Genomic DNA, 22,500 nt, shown 5'->3' with positions numbered 1-22,500 from the left:
GCCCGTGGTGCCCGCATCCCACCTCTGGCCGCCCCCACAGTCGGAGCAGCGCTAGACAAGACCCAGGTTGAGCCCTTCCACATGGGCCAGGTGGTTGACTTCCTCCGGGAGAACCTCTTCCCCATCCTGGTCATCTCCTCATTGCTAGTCCTAGTGCTGGTTATCATCAGCTGTGCGTCCATCCTCAGCCACAAGCGCAAGGTGAGCGCCTACTACCCCTGCTCCTTCCCCAGCAAGATGTACGTGGACCAGAGTGACAAGTCCGGCGGCGCCAAGATCTTCAGCGAGGTCCCGGAGAAGGAGGCCACCGGCGGTCAACAGGGGGAGCCGGCGAGGGACTCGGCCAGGCGGCTGCAGGAAGACATCCTGATGATCACCAAGAACCTCCGCAGCCCCTCCAAAGGCGTGCGAAGTGACAAGGAGGCCAAGGGGGGGTCCGCACCAAAGCTGGACGAAGCTGACAAAAGCACCAAAAATGAGGACGCAACCCAAGTAGCTGCCTCAAGCCCATCGGGACAAGAGACCAATCCGAGCCAACCAGCGAGTGTCGCACCTCAGAAGGAGGAAGAGGACGGTGACGTCAATCAGCCCCCAGCTCTTTCACCCGAAACTCACACAGGAAAACTTAAAGGCTTGGAGGAGGAAGGGCTTCCTAAAGAGGGTGACACTTCACCTGGACCGCAAAGCTCCGAGGGCCCACAGGAAACTGACTCTCCAGCCACAGCTCTCCTTGCTGGAGAGAAAACAGCATTCTAAAGCAACAAAAACAGACTCTGTTTACTATCTACAGGGAAATGAGCGAGGCAGGCCTCCATGGGCAGTGAGAAAACATGGACTTTGCGTCGAGGCAGGCGTAATCCTCCAGCATTTTGAGGGGCTGAAATGTAAATCCTATTCTACAAAGTGTGCTGCAAGTATGGGTCAGCAAAGGTAAAGCAGTGTGTCAGAGTAAGAAGGAATCAAGCCAAGCTGATGAAAGTAAAATTAAAAACACAGACTTTAACTTTGACACACAGACTTTGACTTTGTACATTAAAAAAATGGATAAAATAACTGACATCTCACAACAAAATGTGAGGAAGACCTTGTTATCTTTCACATTGTATGGTGATATTACAAAATATTGTGGCTTAAAGTGGGAGTGGGTAAAGATTGTGAGGGATAAGATAACTTCCATTTTTGCCGTCAGTTAGGGTTTCTAGTGGAAAAAAAACACCCACATACTTAAGTGCAAAGGGGCCAGACCAAGGGTGATGAGGCTGTTTGTGTGTGTGTGTGTGTGTGTGGGTGGGGTGTCTCCAGGTCTGACTGTTCACCGCCTCTGGCCCTTGTGAGGATCTTGTCATATCATAAATCAGGAGCACGGCAGTCAGAATGGCACACAAGCAGAGCACCTAATTAGGTCATGCCTGATTCCCAATCCAAAACAGAAACGAAAGCAGATATGACGTGGGGAGACCAGACCTAGCACAGGACAGACTGAGTGATCCCAGCTATCCCTATGTCACAAATGCCATACAATTTAGTATAGCCATCTGCTGTATCTCTGCATTGCTTGCTTTCAACGCACCATGAACGGGTACAGACAGGGCTGCTTGGATTCTTCAGTTAGCTCTTGCTGACTATATCTGTTATGAAGCATTCTTCATTAGGGGGTGCAAAGTAGAATATTCTACATTAATGAGGACCAGGTGACCCCAACCAGATTCTACATGTGAGCCTTAAAACCTGAAACTTGCCATAAACTGAGCTCTGCTTTTGCAAAGAACATTTAAGAGGATTTGTTCAGAACACAATCATATTCACTGAGCGAGCCTGTGTCCACCATCATAGCCTATATTTGCCATCTCTTGTTTTTTTTGTTCACTTTCTATTTATCCTTCTATTTAAGCCTGTTCAGAAGGTACTGCCAATGATTACTATATTTCAAACAAATAAAAGTTTTGGACAACAATACAAAAGATGCATCCTTCTCCTCCTTTGATGTGGAATAGTAAGGTCACTGTTTGTTAACTGACTTTCATCCCCCACACCTCCACAGTGAGTATTGGCCTAATAAAATGTGTAATTTATTCTTTAGACAGCCAAATGTTTATCCTATCTCTAAACATCTCCATTAAAGGATGAGAACGCCGGCTGCTTGGAGACTGAGTTCCTGTCGCAGGATGGGGCTCAAGGCCCAAACACAGCAGTGGGTCCTCTGCGATGACGCTGCGCTGTTCACATTCAAAGCCTTTCACATCTGGCCCTATGAGGTTCCCTCTCAAAGGCAAAAAAAAATGCACCGTTTCTCAACAATAACAGACTTGTTTGGAGCCTCTGCTTTTTTTACAATGAGGATGGGGAGGTGGATAGGGATCTTTTCGAAATTCTTGGTGCAGCTTTTGATTTTATTAGCATTTAGTTAACATTATAAGTAGCAAAACTATCTTTCAGCCTGCACCTCAGTTTGTTCTTTGAGAGATGTATAGTGTTAGAATACACAGTGGACAAACTATGCAAAAAACGAAATTATTTTATTATCTATGTGAAGATATTTATGATTATGACAGCATTGCTTTATCTTACATTGTGTCATTAATAGGCCTAATGTGTGTATCTTACTAATGCATTGGGAAAATGGATGAATGTTTTTATATATATACTGCTGCCATCTAGTGGACAATACCAGTCCACCTCATAGATTTCATCCACCCAAGTAAAGGTGAATTTTCTCTCCTTTAGCATTCAGCAAAATGTTTGCGACCTGTGTTTGCAAGTAGAGTGGTGTTGCTTGTCATTACAGTTCTTCTCGATTGCTTTGACCTGCTTAAAGAAACTGGGATCCACTTGGTCTTCATTAACACCTTCTCTGCACAGCAGAATTCACCTCTGGCAAATGTGTTCACACCTTTTCATTGGGTTCACACATTTCTCACACCCTTTTGCAAAACAGTTTACACATGTCATTCAAAGACCCCAAACTTTATTGGTTTCCCTGTGCTAAACAAAAGGAAAACATCTTTTTTTTACAGAGAGATTCCTTGCATAAGTCTGAATCTCAGATACACCTGTGTGAAACTGCTTTGCACAATTCTTCAAACAGCAATCATTCATTATCCATAAGTATAGTATATATACTCTTTTGATCCCGTGAGGGAAATTTGATCTCTGCATTTATCCCAATCTGTGAATTAGTGAAACACACTCAGCACACAGTGAACACATAGTGAGGAGAAGCACACACTAATCCCGGTGCAGTGAGCTGCCTGCAACAACAGCGGCGGAGCCAGTGAGGGGTTAGGTGCCTTGCTCAACGGCACTTCAGCCGTGCCTACTGGTCGGGGTTCGAACCGGCAACCCTCCGGTTACAAGTCCGAAGCGCTAACCAGTACAGCCACGGCTGCCCCACGAGATGCCATGTCTGTTCTGTGTTGCTATTTGCAAGTATGGATCTAAGAGAAATTACTGTGAAGAAAACAGTACAAAAGGTGTGAACTGTAGGTCTATTTTGATGAAAAATGACAAGTTGTAGTTCAATGAAAGTTGTCTTGTCTAGGTGCCTACTATAGGTCTTCCATGTCAATACATCTTGGGAGGAATGATTACCATTATTTTTTATTCAATAAATTTTGTCTTTTCAGTTTTTTTCTGATACCAGAAAAATGAGAAAGAAATGGAACAGACAGACATAGCAAAAGGCTAATTTTGAGAACTACATTTTGCATTTTGTTATCCAGTGTGTAATGATTGACTGAAATCAAACTGTGATTTGATGACAGGATGTGTTGTTTGAAGGCAATGCATGTTAAGTGATTTGAGAGAGTAACAGCCTTTTGCAAGCAAAATGTGTCATTTTGGCCAGAGCGCTTTTGTTCAGACATGGGTGTTAACGGTTTTGAAAACTTGATGTCAGAGTTGACACAAGCATCAACGCGATCGAGAAAAACTGTAAATGAACATAATGTTTATGCCCAATGATTAAATGAACATTAGTGTGTACAGGACAGTATAACAGCATTGCATAGTGCATTATGTGTAATACAGATTAAGAGTCCATTATCTTCATTTATAACTATAATTGATATCAGAACGCAATCCAATGATATACACATTTTACTTTATTGTCCATAATATCAGGCTGTCACAATCAGGGAGCAAATATACTAAGTTCACAATATACAATGTAATCCACCTCAATATCCTCCAGCACTTAATACTGAGAGCTCAGTTCCAATTCCCGCTCATTTAGACTCCTTGAGCCATCTGCCAGGAGTACCACACAGCGCCACTTAATGGCTGAAACCACACTCCACACACACCCACAACATAATCAAGACACAGACCTCCCACACAAAACTCGGCACTGAACTGATACCCTCTTTACGATCTCCTCTGCAAGAAAATAAGGCTCAACTTGTTTTTGTACCCATCGCAACCTGACGGTGAATTGCTTTCATTTGTGCGTTTAATAGACAGGCTACGGTGACAAAGGGCTGAAGAGTACTGGTATGCACTGTATGTGGTCTCTGCCTGGGTAAGAAGACTGCGCTACAGACGTAGTAAGTTGGTGCTGCAGGGTGAGACACAGAGAGAGGGTGGGCGAAAGACCATAACCCCTAATACAACCGCTGCTCCACTTAGTTGCTGGCACTGGCAGCCTTCTCCTCGTCGCTCTGCTTGAGCCGGTAGTCCGCAAGAGCGGCTTTGATGGCATCCTCTGCCAGCACTGAGGAACCAGGGACAAGGAGAAGAATTAGCTCAGCCAAAAATAACCAGGAACATCTTATACACAGAGAGCACAAGGGGATGGAATCTGGCATCTGGAGATGGCATCTGATTTAATAATTCATACATTTATGATGTTATTGAAACACGTAAATCTGAATCATCCCGGTACTGATTCAATGGGAGTTTTCTAGGAAATGCTTTTTATATAATATCTTTATTCATTTAGTAGAAATCAGTAAAGCTTTACTTGAAACTGCCTTCATCATTATTAATCAACTAAGTAAGTGACTGTGCAGTTGTGGTGTTGAATTAAAATTGGCACGTACTGGAGCAGTGAAGTTTCACTGGGGGAAGACTAAGCTCTTTGGCAATGTCAGTGTTCTTGATCTTCAGAGCTTCATCAACCTGCAAGTCAAAAAAGGGCACACAAAGACTTTTTTTAGTGTTGGCAGGAGAAAGAGCAAACTGAAACTCTTGCTGGGAACTCACATCAACAGGAAATGACAGAAGTAGAAATACATTTTGTACTAAAAACAAGAACTCAAAAAGAACCCCTAAACAGGAAACAGTGGAAGCGTCACAAGACTCACAGATTTGCCCTTCACCCACTCCGTTGCTAGGGAACTGGAGGCAATAGCTGATCCACACCCAAAGGTCTTGAAGCGAGCATCAATAATCTTCCCCTTATCATCCACTTCAATCTGTTAAACACATATTAAACAAATTTTACCTTTACCATCATCACCTGCAAGGTAGTCCTAACTAGGCAATAGCACAGATCAGTTTATCAGGTACTAGAGATGTAAGACTGATAAATCTAAAAAATAGAAGAGGGCATTTTAGTAAGAACAATTACCATGCACAATGTTGGTATGATTAACAAAAATATTCAAATTTACACATACAAATGAAATGTACACCTTATTTTAATGTTACCTCGTTATATTTCTTATTATAATGTCATTTTAGATTAAAAACACTGGCTATACCAGTAAGTGTTAAGTAATAACTAGTTTACTTTAAAGAAATATTGGGTATTTATTACACCATACAGAGTAGACATTACATGACCTCAGTTTGATTAAATGATTTCATTTACTCTCAGCTGACATCCAAACCGGCTTACAGTCGAGCACACAACAAGTGCTTATGTTCTCTTGGTAACCCAACCTTCATTTTGTTTGTGTTGAAGCCCAGCGTTAACAAGCCAAACCACATTATTAATATAAGCCTCATTACGGTTAGTGAAAGGACAACTGGTCAGATCAGCGATGAGCAAGGCGGAGACTAGATGGAGACCAGATGGAGACGTACCTGAAGCTTCATCACATCACCGCAGGCTGGTGCACCGACCAGTCCTGTGCCCACATTCTTGTTATTCTTGTCCAGCGACCCCACATTACGAGGGTTCTCATAGTGGTCCACCACCTGAGGGCAAAAGTGAAAACAATTCAATATCACATGACTATGCCTATGTCATGGCCTAGCCTTTCCATTACGAAACCCAAAACAGGCATTGCAGTTGAGTTACGTAAGACAAATCAAAATAAACTGCTTAAGACAGCCCGGCACTATCCGCCATGTATTTGGGCGGGTACAATCCTACCCCCTTCTTCCTGACTGGGCCTGATTTAGGGATAATCTTGGTGCTGACTCACTCTCACCCATTCTTAATAGGAGATTACGACAACCTACAATATCTACTGCGTATATAGGCTAGTTTCCATTATCTGTAGGCAATCACTACATAATTGCTGTACAACACCTAAATAATAGGTGTACAACACCTGAATTATATAAACTACATGCCCAAACATCATTTCATGATAATGAGGACCTCAAAATGAACACCATAGGCTACCATACATTAGTGTCACTAACATTAACAAACCAAGGCACAGTCACTGACTGAGCAAACAGGTGAACAGAATGTTTACAGTAACGTTAGCCTACAGAAAACGCATATATCTAAGGACACTTATTTTGCAACACATGGCGGTAAACGGAAAGGAAGATTCACCTGTGTTTTAGTTCCTAAAGCAGGTGTTATCAAGGGCAAAGTAATCCCCCGGCGACAACAGTTATATCAGCTAACGTTATCTAGTTAGCCGTGTCGCAGATGTCATTTTAAATATACCGACAAAAGCAGGCGCACTGTCTAACTTAGTGGGTTTGTTGATATCGCTAATATTTTCCTGACATAATAAAAACAACTGGGTCCTAGTTTTATTGACAAAACAGGTCCTGATCAACTTAGATAACTAGGTTAGCTAGCTACGTAGCATAACTAGCTTAGCTTCTAGCTGCTGCTACTACAAACACTGAAGTTACCAAACATCCCTAGACTGTTTGGCTGGGTTATTGGTGGTATAACAAGGTTTATATTTTCACAAGCTCACAATCTTTCACAATCTTACCTTCTTGTGGTAAGCAGACTGTACTCGTAGATCTGGAGTAGAAAGCCTCCTATTGAGCAGAACTAAAGGAGAGACACACTTCTTCACAACGTTCGCCATGTTCTTCAGTGAATGACGCACTGCTAAACTAGTTCTACAGGGGATGATGTAGCCATAGGGAAATAGCAAAGCACTAGCTGGCTAGTGACAACCTCGCTGCTGTAGCCTATCTGACACAGGGGGCGGAGCAAAAATGTTTTAGTTTGTTGTAACAACAACAATGAGGTGCATTGAACGCCACAAATAAAATGTAGCCTAAATTGTCTCATGGGAGATGGGAATTCTGCAAAAATTATGTCCGACTGAATTTCACCGAACAAGCCACAGTTCACCACATTTTAGCCCACACAAATGTCCGATTTATTTAAAAAAAAAAAAAAATGGTTTTGCGCGACTTGGTGTCATTGTCCACAATAACAAGTGTTTAGGCTATAGCTTGATGCCTCTTTTTAAACACAGGCCACATTTTGAGTGGCAGTGACCACAAAGCACCCAAGCATGGGTCTGGGTGATATGCATTAGTTGTGCTGTAAGTCTCAATAGCAAACGCGCCACAGAGCGGTGCCAAATGGAAAGAAGAGAAGGGAAACACATTGCGTGCATTAGTGGAGAGCACGCTTGCTGAGTCACGTTGAGTTGCACATCCTACAAAACATGCCCAAACCTATTAGTCTTTAAAACAACATAGCATCAGTTTATTGAGGTGTACAGTATTGTTTGACATCAAGGCATGTGAATGATAATGTACACAAGGAAAACTGTAACAACAATGTATTATCATTATTATTATTATTACAGTTATTATTGTTTCAAGTCACCAAGGACACAGTACAATTAAAACCACATTTATAGGCCTATTCGAAGTGGCCTATGCTTGACTATCACCTGTCCATTTACCCAGGGTTGCCAACTTTGGGTGTTTGGCTGGAGTGAGATTTTGTGAAGTCATAGTGCGTGTGCGTTAATTTTTTCCCTAAACCTATTTTTAAAAATGTCTGTCCCCTGACTTTTTTGCTATGTACAGTATAATCCCTTATTTATGTTTTTAAAAAAACCTAATAGAATGGAAAAGTTTCTTCAAAATGTACAATTAAATTATTGATTGCGCTTGAAAACAAGACCAGTGTTTTAACCCCGTGGCATGGAAGGATTATGAGCCACTGGGACCCTGGGCACAGACATGAAAAGGGCCCCCCTGCCCACTTGAAAAAGGTAGTAGCTCAGTAGAAAAAAATGAAAAATAACCCCTTAAATGATGACTTCTGGCGAGTTTTGTGGACAGATTGAGACTTATAAATGTGTGTATGAGTGTACGTATGTATCAGGGATGGAAATAGCCTAAAATATTTTTTCCACCTACCATTGTGGCTGGTGGATTCCAAAGTCTACCAGCCACTAGAGATACAGTATGAACATTTGATGAAAAATCATGACCAAAATGATCACGGTTATTGGTATTATTGCAATATGATTAAAATGTGCTGACTTTTTTTCTAAACCTACCATCAGTGTTGGACAGAACTCATAATTGGCCTGCCCTTCATGTCCAGTAGCAACAAATGTAAAGGTCAACAGAACAGCTATATTGTCATAAAAGTTTTTCAGAATGTGAGTTCTGGAGCCATCCAACTTTATCTAACTCTATACTATCCTACATCATCTGATTTTAATATTATGTCTAGGCTATATTTAACATTTAACATTTATTTTCTATTTGGCCTGTTATGAAATTATGCATTGACCAATATAAGCACTTTTTTAAGACACTTAAATACATGCATGCTTAGCATTTTGTGAAAACAAATCATAATGGCTACATCGACAAACTCTTAGCCATGAGCTGTATATCCTCTGATTTTAATATTTACACATATGTATGTATTTAAGCACAGCTCAGTTTTAAGACACTTAAAGCCCAAAATTGGAGACCATAGAAATGCTACCATTTCAAAACCGGATTACTTTGGAACGACGTATTGTACAGGGGATTGCATTACACCTTGTGTTCGGTAAGGCCTGCTGTTTATTCTGGTTTACGGTTTGTCATGTGTGGAAAGAAAAGTTTGTGAGATATTCCACCTATATGAATTGAAATGAGCGCAGAGCTATAGGCCTAGTAGCCTAATATGATTATTTCTTGAAAGTTAATTTTCTCGCAGCAAATAGCGGCTATAGCACCTTATAAAAGATAAGAAAAAGTTATTTCATGTGTCTGTGAGGCTACTTCGCGAGTAGTTCCTAGAGAAGAATGGGCGGCCACACTTTATGTCGGTCTGCCTCATGTCTAAATAGCAGCGTGTTCCGTGAAGGTGTCGCGGACCGGATTAAAATAGCCTAGTCAGCAAATCAACAATCAGATAAAACTGCGCTGTTTACCTGCGGTTGGTCTAGACATATGTATGCCTTAAACTCGTATCCTGTCATTTAGAAACAATGCTGTGGTCTAGTCTAGTCATCAACAAAAAATGAACGGATTGCAAAAAAAAAGAATGGATTTGGCGTGACATTTCTTGCGTGTGCGTGAGAGCGTGAGATTGGTGCTGAAAGCGTGAGTGTCACGCCAGATGCATGGGAGTTATCGACCCTGATTTACCTGAGGTGATACTCATCCGGCACCCCGGTTAAATTCTTCGCTCTGAGAGCAAGGTCCACTCTTTTGACAAGGTAATCAATGCTGGTTCGCATGTCTGCTGTGAAGGGGTCATACTCCAGCTTGAGCAGGCCCGAGCGCTTGAATGTCCCACTCTTTTGACTCTCTGTACAAAGCAGACGGTCCACAGACAGCGGCAGGCCCAGGAAGAGCACAAGGCCTCTCAGGTGAATAAACATGTCCCTCTTCAACTCCTCGTAATACACCACATACAGTTGCTCGCTGTAGTTCAGCCAGGCTAAAGTGTGTGAGGCCCACAAGTCTGCATACACCTCCACAAACTTGGCCCACGCTGCAGTCAGTTAGAAGGGGGAAGAATACACAGCCATTACTATAATGGCATAACTGTAAAATTACCTCAGCATTACCTAATTTGTGAGAGCACAGGAGAGTGTAGTATGAAATGTTTAGTGTTGACATTACTATTAACTAGATGTACCGCAGAGCGGTACAAAATATGACCGCCGCCCAGTCCAGCACATTTTTTCCACTAAAAGAAATCACGCTGAAAGGCCTATATGATTCTAACTGTCTCACTAAATTGCATTATCCACACTCAATTCTCACTGGTATCTGCTAGACAACAAGTACCAAAACATGATTAGTTCATAGATTTCACATGTAAAATTCATTTTATACAACCCCACCTCCATCTTGCCTGTTCATAATTCTGAGAAATTCTTGATTGTTTGTGTTATGTTTATGTTATGTGTGTGTGTGTGTGTGTGTGTGTGTGTGTGTGCGTGCTTGTGTGTGTGCCTGCGTATGTGCCTGTGCATGCAAGCGTACATATGTCTACTGTGTGAGTATGTGTCATACGTATGATTACTGTGAATGTATGTGTGTGTGTGTGTGTGTGTGTGTGTATCTGTTTGTGCACATGTGTGCACATGAAATGGGTTAACATGACCCCTGGAGGCAAACATACGGAAAAAAATGGTCATCCTAGGCCCTACAGTTCTCAAGATATTCACAGAGAACTGTGTCTGCCCTACCCTCCTTTCGGGGGGTCCAGTCCAGCGGGGGGGCTACAGATCAAAACGAAAAATGACGGTTCCATGCTATCCATGTGGAGGTACATGCCCACCAAGTTTTGTGTACCCCGGTCTTTCAGTGTCCCGGGAATCCTTGTTGGTGTACGTCACTAAATGTACACATAAATTATTTTATTGTAAGGCCCCTCATGAACGAAAGTACACAAAACTTGGGATGCATTCGGAGGGTGTCATAATGATCCTACACTTTTAATTTCGTGCAGTTTTGACCTTGTCAGCCAGAGATATTGTGATGAAAACACCTAATTTTTTGCTTTTTAATTTTTAACTAGGTGGCGCTATACATGAAATAAGTGGTAATGGGATGGGTTGACATGCCCCCTTAAGACCAACATACATAAAAAAGGTGGACCTCCTAGGCCCTACGGTTCTCGAGATATTCACAGAAAACTGTCTCCGGCCACCTACAGGCCAGTTGGTGTATAGTAACATAAATTAATTTATTGTGTGGCCCCCCATAAACGGAAACTTGGCGTGCATACAGAGGGTGTCATAATGATCATACACTTCCAATTTCGTGCAGTTTTGACTATGTTAGGTCACAGATACCTTCGATTACAACACCTCATTTTTACTTTTTTGTGTTTAACTAGGTGGCGCTATACATGAAATGAGTGGTTATGGATCTGTAGCCCCCCCGCTAGTCCAGTCCAGCGGGGGGGCTACAGATCAAAACGAAAAACGATGGTTCCATGCTATCCATGTGGGGTTACATGCCCACCAAGTTTCGTGTACCCCGGTCTTTCAGTGTCCCGGGAATCATTGACGGAAATTTGGGCATGCGAAAAAGAAAAAAAAAAAAAAAAAAAAAAAATGACTTCGCTGCGCGGCGGTCATAATTATACATTACTAATGTTGATATTACTATTAATCATGAAAATGTTTTATACTACTTACTGTAATGTATTCCACAAATTTACATCAGTAATTAATGTTACAATAAGAGCATTTCTCTTACTTTCTCCTTTCCACAAAAGCATGGGTGCAAATCCAATATGGCCACCATATTTGCGGTTGAACTCTGCCATGAGGGTTCTGTAGGGGTTTCGGATCAGGAGGATGCCTGAGTCAAATGCCTCAATCTCCTGTTTGCCCTTCTCGTGGGTCTTAATGCAGATAGTTCTCCCACTCTTCCAGTTATCCTTTTCCCCTTTAAATCCTGACAGGAAACATCAGTTCATCAGTATAACCATAACCGGAATAATTACAATCTCAACATAGAAACTTATCATACATTATGAAATATATTTTATTTCAAAGAACTTATTCCTTTTAATGAATGATAACTGTCACCTCACAATCCTACAGATCAATATGACCTGTGTCACTGTGTCGCAGATGGTTGAACACATCCTTGGAAGACACACACAACCATAACCTCTGACCTTTTTCATAGAGGGACCTGTCAAAATAGTAGCTTCCAGTGTAAAACCCTGTTGCAAGTTCGATGAGGTGACGCGCCCAGGTGTTTCCCGACCCAGGGAAGCTTGCCAAGGCCATAAGCTGCTTTGGTTGAGCAAAGAGGAAACTTCTGTCCGTACAGCGATTGTCTGAAAAGGCATAAAATTAGACAAGGATTAGCAGACATGTAAAAGTAACCTCTGCTGTCGCTTGGCAGCAGGTGGTCTTATTTTGGTCCTCCCTGCATGCACGCAAACAGGTGGAAGAGCCAGATAAACTGTTAAACTGCTGTGCCACCTATGGTAATTTGGCATTAAATGACCTGCAACTGTTTTGATATTGTCCATTAACAGCTTAGCGATTGAACGTCAGCTGTACAACAAATTAAATAGCCAATAAGACAATTGCCATTTCTAGAGTGATGGGCATATATTTCATACCAGCTCACCTTGCACCTCAGTCTGATACACAACATTGTACATTTGTGTTCCACAGTTTTCATGTGACTGTCCAGGACAGTGATACAGGCACCTTTTCATGTTCTCCTGAGCATGTAGGGGGAAATGTACGGTGGAAAACCCACAGAGGCACTGCTGGCCTGCCAGAACTGCCAGGGAAAGTTTCTGAAAAGTGAGGAATTATAAGGTTTGCTTTTGCATTACCACTTGTAATAACGACTGAAATACAAGATGTTTTCAAAATATTTCAGCTAAAATATTTAAGGTGTGGCTCAAGTAAAAGAGCTGTTTGATTAATATGAGAATAATTCAGATATGTCGTAATAACCTACCTTTTCAGTGCAGAAGTCTACACATTTTCCTACAGTCATTGCAGGCATCAAGGCTATGAGTGGAAATGCCTTGGTTGAATTGTCTGGTGTCTTATAGCAGCCTTTGAAAATTGTGTTTTTATCTAGGACAGTAGAGATGAAGAATTGTGACATTGTGAACTATACTAATTACTTAAGAACATAGTAAGCCTACGTACTGTATTTCATAAACAGCTCACTCACAGTTGTAAGGTGAATCTTGACTAAGTTCCAAATGGTAGATTGTCAGTCTGTTAGTTTCTGTACAGGCACTAGCTGGATCTTCCCAACAGTAGCAGTTACTTTGTATAGTGTTTGGTTTCTGGATGGCATGGCCACAGTAGCACCCCCTACCAAAGCCATGCCCAGCATACTGATAGCCCCTAAAAGGTGAAAGGGTAAATTATTCTGACTGAAAAGTTATATATGTTGTGACTTGTCACTATCCCAAATTTACACAGCAAGACATTAAAGAGTGAGTAGTCTTAAAAGTTGTCAGTGAATAAGTTAACTTTTTAAGGTAGGGAGTCTACTTAAATGTTCAGTGTTTTGTGTTAGTATCACATGAAATGAGGGTGTGAGATATTCCAGATTGTTTTTACCTCTCAGCACAGCTGGATTGGCATTGGATGACAGTCATCTCGCCATCATCCAAAAAACATGTATCCTGTAGGACTTGCTCTGATGAACTCCCTGTATAGCAACCTATGTACACAGCTGATGGAAAAACAGGTACATTTGCACTATACTGTGCTTTTTACACTGAAAATAATTAATATTTCATATAAACAAAATCCAAAAACACCATAACTCAACCATAACATAAAGTATATGTATCACAACATTGGACAGACTAATGTACAGCCTACAGTATTTTTTGTTATTATATGTTATTTAGGTTATATGAAATGTAGTATGCTATGCTACCACTCTTTTTGACCCAGATTGCTGACCTTGACCTCTTGCAGTATGAGAAAGAGGGAAGAACCAGGGAAATCCCAGTTTTGCAGGTGTAATGTCATAGACATTACAGTGATACCACCCATTAATCCAAGGGAAAATGTAAAAAAAACACTGTCCTACCATCATAGAAAAGAACATATTTCCATCCCCAGTTGGACAGCATCTTGACAAAGTATCCAACTGAAAGTAAGGTTACAAACACAAGAAACCCAAGAAGAAAAACAAATAGATGTCTTTTAAATAAGGAAAACATGCTGTAAAGATGCTTAAACCCCGGCAGTCCTCTGTCCTCCAACTGCCTGCCTGAGCGCCAACTGCCTATGCTATGAGGTCAAGTCACTACACACCGACGGGTGAAAATAAGGGAGTGTTAATCTGGTGTTCGTGTTGACAAAAAAACGATTGTCGTAATCAGACTAAGCAGCTGCCAGAGACCAAACAAGAATCCCATTAATCAGTGCCTATCCGTTTTCTTTAACTTGGCTATAAAGATGGTACCTAAAACCCCTAGCATAAACACGCATTTTTATTCCATTTGCATTCCTACAATTTGTTCACTTCTGGGTCATCGACATTACACAAATGCAAGTAGGCTTAAGCCATATGGTAAAGGTAAGCTTTGTGAACTCTAGGCTCAGCCTCACATGACCCGTTTAGTCTCAGATGCACTGTGGGGTGTCTGAGCAGTAGAAACTGGTATAATTTAAGTTTTCGTATTTACTAGTCCTAGGCATTTGGTTTCAGACTATAACAACCTCTTTAGACTTTTGTTTCAGAATATAGTAAGCCTATAAGCCAAAGCTATTTCCATTTCCACAACGTGAAATAGGATAGACAAGGAGGGAGACAATTATACTATGGATGCAATTGAATGTAAAATTTAAACACAGCCTATATACCTACATTTCTAGAGACATTTCACAGAAAACAGTTGAGAGAAGCCAATTATTTTCAGAAGCTAAATTATATCACAACAACAACAAAAAAAGAATTCATTCTTTAAAATATGCCCAAAGATACAGAATAATGGCTAGTCACAGGGACCTAAAAAGATAGGCCTATCACTGTAATGTTCATATGACAGACGCTACCTTCAAGTGCCTATTACTTTAGCTATTTACTTGTTTACCTGTTTACTTTTCTGCACTGTTCACCTATTTATATTGACTGCACTGCACCGTTTACCTGATTATATTTACTCCTGTTTCATCAATGCCCTTGCTCTGTTAATACCCAATACACATTCTATATATATATGGTTATGGGATTTTGCAGACGCCTTTGTCCAAAGCGACACACAAATACAAAAACAACATAATATTTAAAAAATTAACAGGGAACAGATTAGAATGTTGGTCAAACTATAATAAGGAGAATAGCAATAATAAACAAAATGTCCATTCAATCAATAGCCTAATAGAGTAAGCAATGAAAATGAGGGGAAAAGCAATAATAAACAATAATGTCCATTCAATCAATAATAAAAAATAAAAAAAACAATGACATGGTAAGACTACATTAAGGAGAATATCAATAATAAACAATAATGTCAAATTAATAAACAGCCCAATGGAAATAAAACAATATTGTACAAACCATAACGCATAAGAAGCGCTTAAAGCACTAAGTGCATGTTGAACAGGAATGTCTTTAGACCCCTCTTAAACGACCCAAAACTACCACAGGAACGGAGAGTCTGGGCAACTCATTCCACCAACATGGAACCACTGAGGAAAAGAGTCTTGAATTAGACCTAGTGTTTAAGACAGGTCGACATAGCAGACGCTCATCAGAAGACCACAGTGGGCGGTTGGGGATGTACGCCTTTTTTATTGAGTTAAAATAATTAGGAGCAGATCCAGTCAGTGTCCTATAGGCCAAAGAGAGACATTTAAATTTAATTCTAGCTACTGAGCCAATGGAGGGTAACTAGGAGAGGAGTTACATGTGTCCTCTTTGGCTAATTGAAGACCAGGCGTGCTCCAGCATTCTGAATCAGCTGTAATGATTACACAAGCAGGTAAGCCAGCTAATAGTGAATTACAATAGTCCAGCCTGGAGATGACCATGGTTTGAACAAGAAGTTGTGTGGAATCTTGTGTCAGATATATATATATAGATATATATTCCATAACCTGCCCATAAACCTGTGCAATATATGTATTTAGAATGTCTATTTACACTCTTTGTACATAACCATATCTGTCACTGTAGACATGTCATCTGGAAAACCTGTATTTATCCAACTATTCATAATTATTCTCTATTGTCTACGTAACTGCACAGAATACTGTACTCAATCTGCACTTTGGTATTTAATGTTTCTTTGCATTTCTGGTTAGATGTCAACTGCATTTCATTGGCTCTGTACCTCTTGCTAAATGACAATAAAGTTGAATCCAATCTAATCTAATAATCTATAGCCTACATAATGCACTTTAAAAGTTCTCATCATCTCATCATTCACTTAAATGGATTCAAAGGCCACTTGATAGCTGTGTCTTGAGTTACTGAAAGCCCTTATTTTCTTCCAAGTGTCCCAAGTGTCCTGCCTGTGTGTGTCCACACGTAGGCCACATCCACATCCCGTTGATTTGAATACGTGGCAGCACAACCAATCGAAATACTGCGTCTGCTTTACGCTTCCTTTGCTCACTTCCGGGTAGTTTGTTGATGCAATCAGCTGAAAGTGCAAAGACTAGTAATGTGTGTCTTCACATTGAGAAATGAATAAGATACGTATTTAACTCAAGTCGTCTATGAATCTAGAAAGGTAAGATTGCCCTTAACTTGTGTTACTTGTGTATACATAGGGTATATCTAGCTGCTTACGAGTGTTTTTCTTAAACGACCCGTGATGCGTTAGTTAGCCTATCGGCTAGCAGCAGCAGCCTAAATAAACTAACGTTAATGGCCAGGTTTTAGGTTAAATAATTCGAGCTCACGTTAAATAATTCGAAGCAGAGGTCAGTTGTTCAGTCAGATCTGAGGGGATTGCCAAGGCTCAAAGTCATTTAGGTTAGTGATTACAGTCTTGGTCCTTTAACGTAAGTTTTGTAGCCTAAGGGTCGCGGAGGAGTTGGTCTGCAAAGAACTCTAAAGAAAGTTGTTGAGTCGCTCAGTGAAGGCCCCACATAATTCTTAGTTGATTTGTTGCCATTAATGTCACACTATACCTTGAAATGTATTTCACTTGGCACGATCAATAAGGGCACTTGTTAACATGTTTGAGACTTAGAGTTGACAGATTTGTAAAAACTCTTAAAACAGGTGAGGGTTATTTTTTTTTTTAGAAAGCTGGCTCTTTGAACTCATGCACTGAAGCTATTGTTGGGTTTTTCTGTGTCATTGATTGTCCGTTTGATTTGACGGGAATTCTGCTCCTCCAGTCTTATGTGTAATAATTCCTGAGACTGGACTGGACCCCCAGCAGTAGCGACTATGGCCAGCGCCGGGCCCCAAGCCTCTGGCTCTACAGGAGCAGACACCACCTCCAATCCCAGCTCTGGGAACTCATCGGGAGAAAGCAGTAGCCAAGACAGCACATTTGAGTGCAACATTTGCCTGGACACATCAAAGGATGCTGTGATAAGTCTCTGCGGGCATCTTTTCTGGTAGGGATCGAGTTTCCTCAAATGCAGCTATCATTTCATTGATAAATAGGTGTGGTATTTACCAATTATTCCTAATTTGTTTTACCCTCCACCATACCTCCACCATGAAGTTGGCCCTGCTTACATCAGGTATAAATGCATTCTTTCTTTTACACTTGACACTTAACTCACTATTGTGAGAGACTCTTGTTAATAGAGGTATGTACATTTTGCTGTTATAGTGGTTGGAAACCAGACCAAACAGACAGGTATGTCCAGTTTGTAAGGCCGGCATCAGCCGTGACAAAGTCATCCCTCTGTATGGAAGGGGCAGCACTGGCCAACAGGACCCCAGGTAAGCAACGATCCATGAAATCTCTAACATTTATCAGAGTTATCTGTGCCATACGTGGTCATTTGTCTAGAAAGAGAAGTATTTAGGCCAGTCAATAATACAAAATGTTTCTGTGTTTTCTAGAGAAAGAACTCCTCCCCGACCACAGGGCCAGCGTCCTGAACCAGAGAACCGAGGGGTAAGAACCGGCTTATTTTCTACTGTGTTGATGTGTTTATTGCCCTAATAATGGTTCTAATGAGCTACCTAGAGAAGACCAATGCAACACTGCCCACCATATTGCAGTAGACACCTGCTATCACACCCTACCTGATGAAACTATTACGTGGGATTGAGGTGGTTGCTGTATACCTGCGAACCTGCATGTAATTCATTAACTTAAGTAGGGCTCCCACTGAGACTTATTAAATGTCCTCGGAGTGGAGGAAGGGGACCTGTTCCATTGAGTTCCCAGGGGAATGTCACCACCAAGCTTCAGTAGTTGCATCACATCCTGTTCACCCATACAGGATGCAACTTACAGCAAATGCCAATTTGTCTTGAAAAGAAAAATTACTGTTTAGGTTTTTCTTGCATTTTAAATGCATTACCAAGACACCTTGGACTGACAATAGGGTTGACTTCACGGTGGCATGCTTAATTTCTGTATTCTCTCATGGTGTGAAAGTAATTACCAGACCAGTTTTGCATATCAGGCTGATTTTTACATTGCAAATTTAAAGAACACCAATGTTAACTTTTCAACAAGCATAAACAAATACACATTGTTTTTTATGTCTGGCTTTTAAGATCTGGCAGTGACGTATATTTCTAATTTTATACTTCTTATAGGGCTTTCAAGGCTTTGGCTTCGGTGATGGGGGTTTCCAGATGTCCTTTGGGATAGGAGCCTTTCCTTTTGGCATTTTTGCCACAGCGTTCAACATAAACGATGGTCGACCTCCTCCAGGTATTTTCTCCCTCATTCTTGGATGTTTTAGGCATATTTGTGGAGGCAACATAGAAAGAGATTGTTAGGATGGGAGAGTGTTGTGCTTAATTTGATCTCTAGGTGGAGGTGTGCCGTTCTTGTGGTGATGCCATGTTGCTCTTAAAGGGAAACTTGGCAGGATTAGCTATATTTCCCCCTTTGCTGGAGAAATTGTGCATTATGCTATTTCAAACTGTGGAAAAAGGTAACGATAAAGCACATGGATTTGTTTACAAGCAAGCGAAACGGTTAGCATAAGTTCGGCAGAACAATGTGGATGTTAAAAGGTGAGAAACACGATTAAAAAAGAGTTTCTTGTTTCTCACTTCTCGTTCCGGGACGGTAGTCTTAATGTTGCAAGGTTGGTTTTCCGCCTGGGGACGCTAGGGGCAGCGGGGAAAGTCACCATTTTCACCGGAACAGGTCATTTAACCATCCAAATGATTTCTAAACGGGTTTATTACGTTGAAATAGTTGCCAAGTTCCCCTTCAAATGCATTCATGGGTGCTTTGTTCTGGCCTTGCAACCTGCTGCAATAGCTTCTGTTCTTAGTTTGGAAAATAACCTTGTCAGTAACCACTTTTTTCCCTAAGTATTACTTTGTTTTTATGTTTTATAAGTAAATGTGAATAAAAGCATAACATAAGGAAGTGTTGAATGGTTTGAATGAAAGAGTGATTTATTTATTTTATTTTCTCCAGCTGCCCCTGGCACCCCACAGCATATGGATGAGCAGTTCCTGTCCCGCCTCTTCCTGTTTGTGGCGCTGGTGATCATGTTCTGGCTACTCATTGCGTAAAAAGGATTAGACCGCAGTTAATTTTGACTTCAGGATATGTTCCTCTTAACCGACGCTACATGACGAATCAGATGGTTAAGTGATAAACACACACGGTCGTGTGTCCGACCATGTAAAAACTATTTTGCAGTGTGGACATTTCCTCTTCGTTCTCCAATGATCTTGGTTTGGTTCAATTTTCAGGGGATGATTGTGCTTTTTAACACATTTCATATCTCCTTAATGTGTGATTTCATGTGCAGTATGTGAGCCTCATATTTGCACGTACATAACTCATGTTTGAAGAAACCTGTCATTATTTAATTGTATGAATATAATACTGTGATCTTTTTTGACCGTTTTTATTTTTACTAATGGTATAGTATTAATAAAACAAGTTCTGGTCATTTTAAAACTTGGCAATCATCATTTGTAGTATCATATACAACCTGCATTCAACCTGTGCATAAATAAATGCGAATGCAGAATGCTACTTACAACACATCACTCCCATCTTCATGCACCCTCACTGGCTGCTGGTCAAGTCGCGAATGTATAAAATCCCCCCCCCCCCCCCCCCCATATCCTCTTGGACCTTCTCCATCCCTACACCCTGTCTTGGAATCTCCAGTCGATGCACAAGCGCTTACTCTCCATCCCCCACACCAGACTGGACTAAAGCAGTCCGCATATAGCCGCATACATGAGTGTGCCAACACTTGCCACGCACATCAGCACTGGAACGAACAGGCAACGGAAAAGCATTTGATAAACAATGGATTTTACTGAGCAGCGCTGACTAAAGACAGAGCTGAATCATAATCGACACGGCGGCTGAGGCAAAGTTCAACACCAGTGTGTGGGCTTGTATTGAAAACAACTGAATCTAATGTAATTAAACGCCGAAAGTGGAGTGCGGCACACTCATGTCAGATTTTTATGGGGACAGAGTGATCAGTGCTGTAGCCTCCACTCTTTGGAAGGCACTCCCATCAGATGTCCATACTGCCCCTTCCCTGGGCATTTAAGAACCGTCTGAATATGTACCAATTCACTAAGGCCTATGGTCTTTAACGTCACCTCTCCATTGTGTGAAATGTCCTTGGGTCACCCTGGAAGGCACAATACCAATTTGGCAAGCAGCCATATAATAAACACTCGACTGCCAGTTCAGGCCCTGTTCATCCTCTCTGGATTTATGTTCTTATACTGACTGGCGGACTATACATGCATTTTCCCTTACTCACTGTAGAGAAGTTAATGAATGAATGAATAGATTGATGAAATCATAGACTGTATATATATAGAGAGAGTTCTATATATACAGTCTATGGATGAAACAGAATATGATTTTCTATAGGATAAGGGTCCCTTATGTTCACAAAGTCAATATTTGAAAACAACAATGAAGCTTGCACTCAAAATGGTAAAACATAGCAAAAAAGCTGAGTAATCTACTCAGGATTTTTTTTTTATTGTCTAATCAAACTTCATGCTGTTATGTTAAAGTGCTATACAAACGTTTCGGGTAACTCCATACTCAGTGCATTACGCCTACGCCTTGGCACCACCACTCGGATTATAGCCAATCTAAAAGGTGCAGATTCATTCTTGCCTAACATTACCAGGCAGGAGGTGAGTGACAATCATGGCTGAATCAAGAGCTGATGATCACTGAGACTTCTTTACAATATGTGACGCGATCTGGCAAAATAAGTCACAGTGACCCAAAATTCAAAACTGAGATTTTGGTATCAATGGAAAGGACATGAGCTTTAAAACAATATGCTGGCCATATCTTGAATTGTTGTCAAGATATAACATTTTGAATTATGTCCTCCCACCATTTTTTTCCAATTGAAAAACTGAGAAAATCGCATTTGAAGTTACAGGTTACAGACAGGTACAGGTATGATTTTCCCACTTGAATAATATTTTTGTAACTTTACATTCTTATCTTGACTATGAAATACATTTTAAGTGCTTCTTTCATATTTCACCAAAAAAGTTTCAATGGTTTTTGAAGTAGGCCTAATCGGCCTGTATCTCAAAATTAGAATGTGCGACTTGTGACTCATTTTGTCAGATCAACTTGTTCTTGTCCAATAACACAAAACTGGATGGTAAATTCTATCTACGCACCACCCAACCAGATTGCCAGTGTATAGTGAGTATTCTGAGCAAGATCTCATTAGTGGCAATTATGAGGGTCTTGTGCTGTATCTAAGTAAAGTGCTTTGGAAGTTTCTAAGTGACACCATTAATTAACTCATTTAAAGCTTGATCAAACAGCAGAAATACTTCCTGTGTGTCTCACTGGATGCCATTTACTGAACTAGTGACTGAACTCTCTGTCCCTTATATAATTGCTGGGTTGTGTTTGTGTCTGTATGTGTTTAGCTACCCCAATTCTGAGGCGAGGGTCTATTCAGGGCTTGGGAATAGAAGAAACAGCTCATCCTCATTATGGTCATGTCTGGTCCATGCAGGGCTGCGCTTGACCTAGTCTTGTAATGGTCCTTGCTTTCCCACAGCAATCTGCGAGGTGCAGCTTCTTCCTCAACAAAGGATAAAAACTGTATTGGTATGTCCACATGGATGTGATATCCGCAGAGGTCTTTTTACCTTTGCCTACCTGTGGCATTGGTAGTATGACTAAAAACAGTAAATAGTAAAATGAAAGGTTCATAGTGGATCATGGGATTAACTCAAGAATGCTGTGCATTATGCCCATTTTGCTTTTACTGTCTGGGGCCAGAA

At 41.0% G+C, this 22,500-nt stretch overlaps 4 protein-coding genes across 4 annotated transcripts in view; 2 read left to right on the top strand and 2 right to left on the bottom strand.

The window, feature by feature from the left end:
• tmem119b (transmembrane protein 119b) overlaps positions 1-1,963 on the top strand; it is a 3,580-nt gene extending 1,617 nt beyond the window's left edge. Inside the window, exon 2 of the mRNA XM_042058563.1 lies at positions 1-1,963. This exon is cut by the window's left edge and continues 161 nt beyond it. Coding sequence (XP_041914497.1) covers positions 1-756 — 756 coding nt within the window. The 3' untranslated portion in view covers positions 757-1,963.
• A 2,119-nt stretch (positions 1,964-4,082) lies between these two features.
• LOC121680742 (iron-sulfur cluster assembly scaffold protein IscU-like) lies at positions 4,083-7,284 on the bottom strand. Its single transcript, XM_042060274.1, has 5 exons — positions 7,128-7,284; positions 6,025-6,138; positions 5,301-5,411; positions 5,037-5,115; positions 4,083-4,708 (listed from the first exon to the last, which is right to left on the bottom strand). The coding sequence occupies exons 1-5, from the start codon at positions 7,224-7,226 to the stop codon at positions 4,620-4,622; spliced, it is 492 nt and encodes a 163-aa protein (XP_041916208.1). The 5' UTR covers positions 7,227-7,284; the 3' UTR covers positions 4,083-4,619.
• A 1,834-nt stretch (positions 7,285-9,118) lies between these two features.
• On the bottom strand, positions 9,119-14,206 carry LOC121680519 (WSC domain-containing protein 2-like). The gene is made up of 8 exons (XM_042059924.1): positions 14,164-14,206; positions 13,683-13,797; positions 13,285-13,463; positions 13,063-13,184; positions 12,721-12,895; positions 12,257-12,421; positions 11,830-12,030; positions 9,119-10,108 (listed from the first exon to the last, which is right to left on the bottom strand). Exons 1-8 carry the CDS (start codon positions 14,204-14,206, stop codon positions 9,756-9,758), a joined length of 1,353 nt encoding a protein of 450 aa, XP_041915858.1. The 3' UTR covers positions 9,119-9,755.
• A 2,470-nt stretch (positions 14,207-16,676) lies between these two features.
• On the top strand, positions 16,677-20,155 carry rnf185 (ring finger protein 185). Its single transcript, XM_042060327.1, has 7 exons — positions 16,677-16,816; positions 17,433-17,657; positions 17,768-17,786; positions 17,879-17,991; positions 18,115-18,169; positions 18,823-18,940; positions 19,664-20,155. The coding sequence occupies exons 2-7, from the start codon at positions 17,485-17,487 to the stop codon at positions 19,759-19,761; spliced, it is 576 nt and encodes a 191-aa protein (XP_041916261.1). The 5' UTR covers positions 16,677-16,816; positions 17,433-17,484; the 3' UTR covers positions 19,762-20,155.
• The last annotated feature ends 2,345 nt before the right edge of the window (positions 20,156-22,500 follow it).

Source organism: Alosa sapidissima, chromosome 13 (genome assembly GCF_018492685.1).
Source record: "Alosa sapidissima isolate fAloSap1 chromosome 13, fAloSap1.pri, whole genome shotgun sequence".
NCBI classification, from domain to species: Eukaryota; Metazoa; Chordata; class Actinopteri; order Clupeiformes; family Clupeidae; genus Alosa; species Alosa sapidissima.
The sequence above is the reverse complement of the archived record's forward strand: the minus strand, read 5'-3'. Positions and strand labels throughout refer to the sequence as shown.

Excerpts from the sequence above, each read along its gene's own strand:
- LOC121680742 (XM_042060274.1), bottom strand. The coding sequence starts at position 7,226 with ATGGCGAACGTTGTGAAGAAGTGTGTCTCTCCTTTAGTTCTGCTCAAT. Across the intron at positions 5,412-6,024 it reads GTGATGTGATGAAGCTTCAG|ATTGAAGTGGATGATAAGGG; the intron begins GTACGTCTCCAT and ends TGTGTTTAACAG. Across the intron at positions 5,116-5,300 it reads AGTGGGTGAAGGGCAAATCT|GTTGATGAAGCTCTGAAGAT; the intron begins GTGAGTCTTGTG and ends TTTGACTTGCAG.
- LOC121680519 (XM_042059924.1), bottom strand. The coding sequence starts at position 14,206 with ATGCTGTCCAACTGGGGATGGAAATATGTTCTTTTCTATGATG. Across the intron at positions 12,896-13,062 it reads TAGACTTCTGCACTGAAAAG|AAACTTTCCCTGGCAGTTCT; the intron begins GTAGGTTATTAC and ends CTCACTTTTCAG. Across the intron at positions 12,422-12,720 it reads GTATCAGACTGAGGTGCAAG|ACAATCGCTGTACGGACAGA; the intron begins GTGAGCTGGTAT and ends ATGCCTTTTCAG.
- rnf185 (XM_042060327.1), top strand. The coding sequence starts at position 17,485 with ATGGCCAGCGCCGGGCCCCAAGCCTCTGGCTCTACAGGAGCAGACACC. Across the intron at positions 18,170-18,822 it reads CTGAACCAGAGAACCGAGGG|GGCTTTCAAGGCTTTGGCTT; the intron begins GTAAGAACCGGC and ends TACTTCTTATAG. Across the intron at positions 18,941-19,663 it reads CGATGGTCGACCTCCTCCAG|CTGCCCCTGGCACCCCACAG; the intron begins GTATTTTCTCCC and ends TATTTTCTCCAG.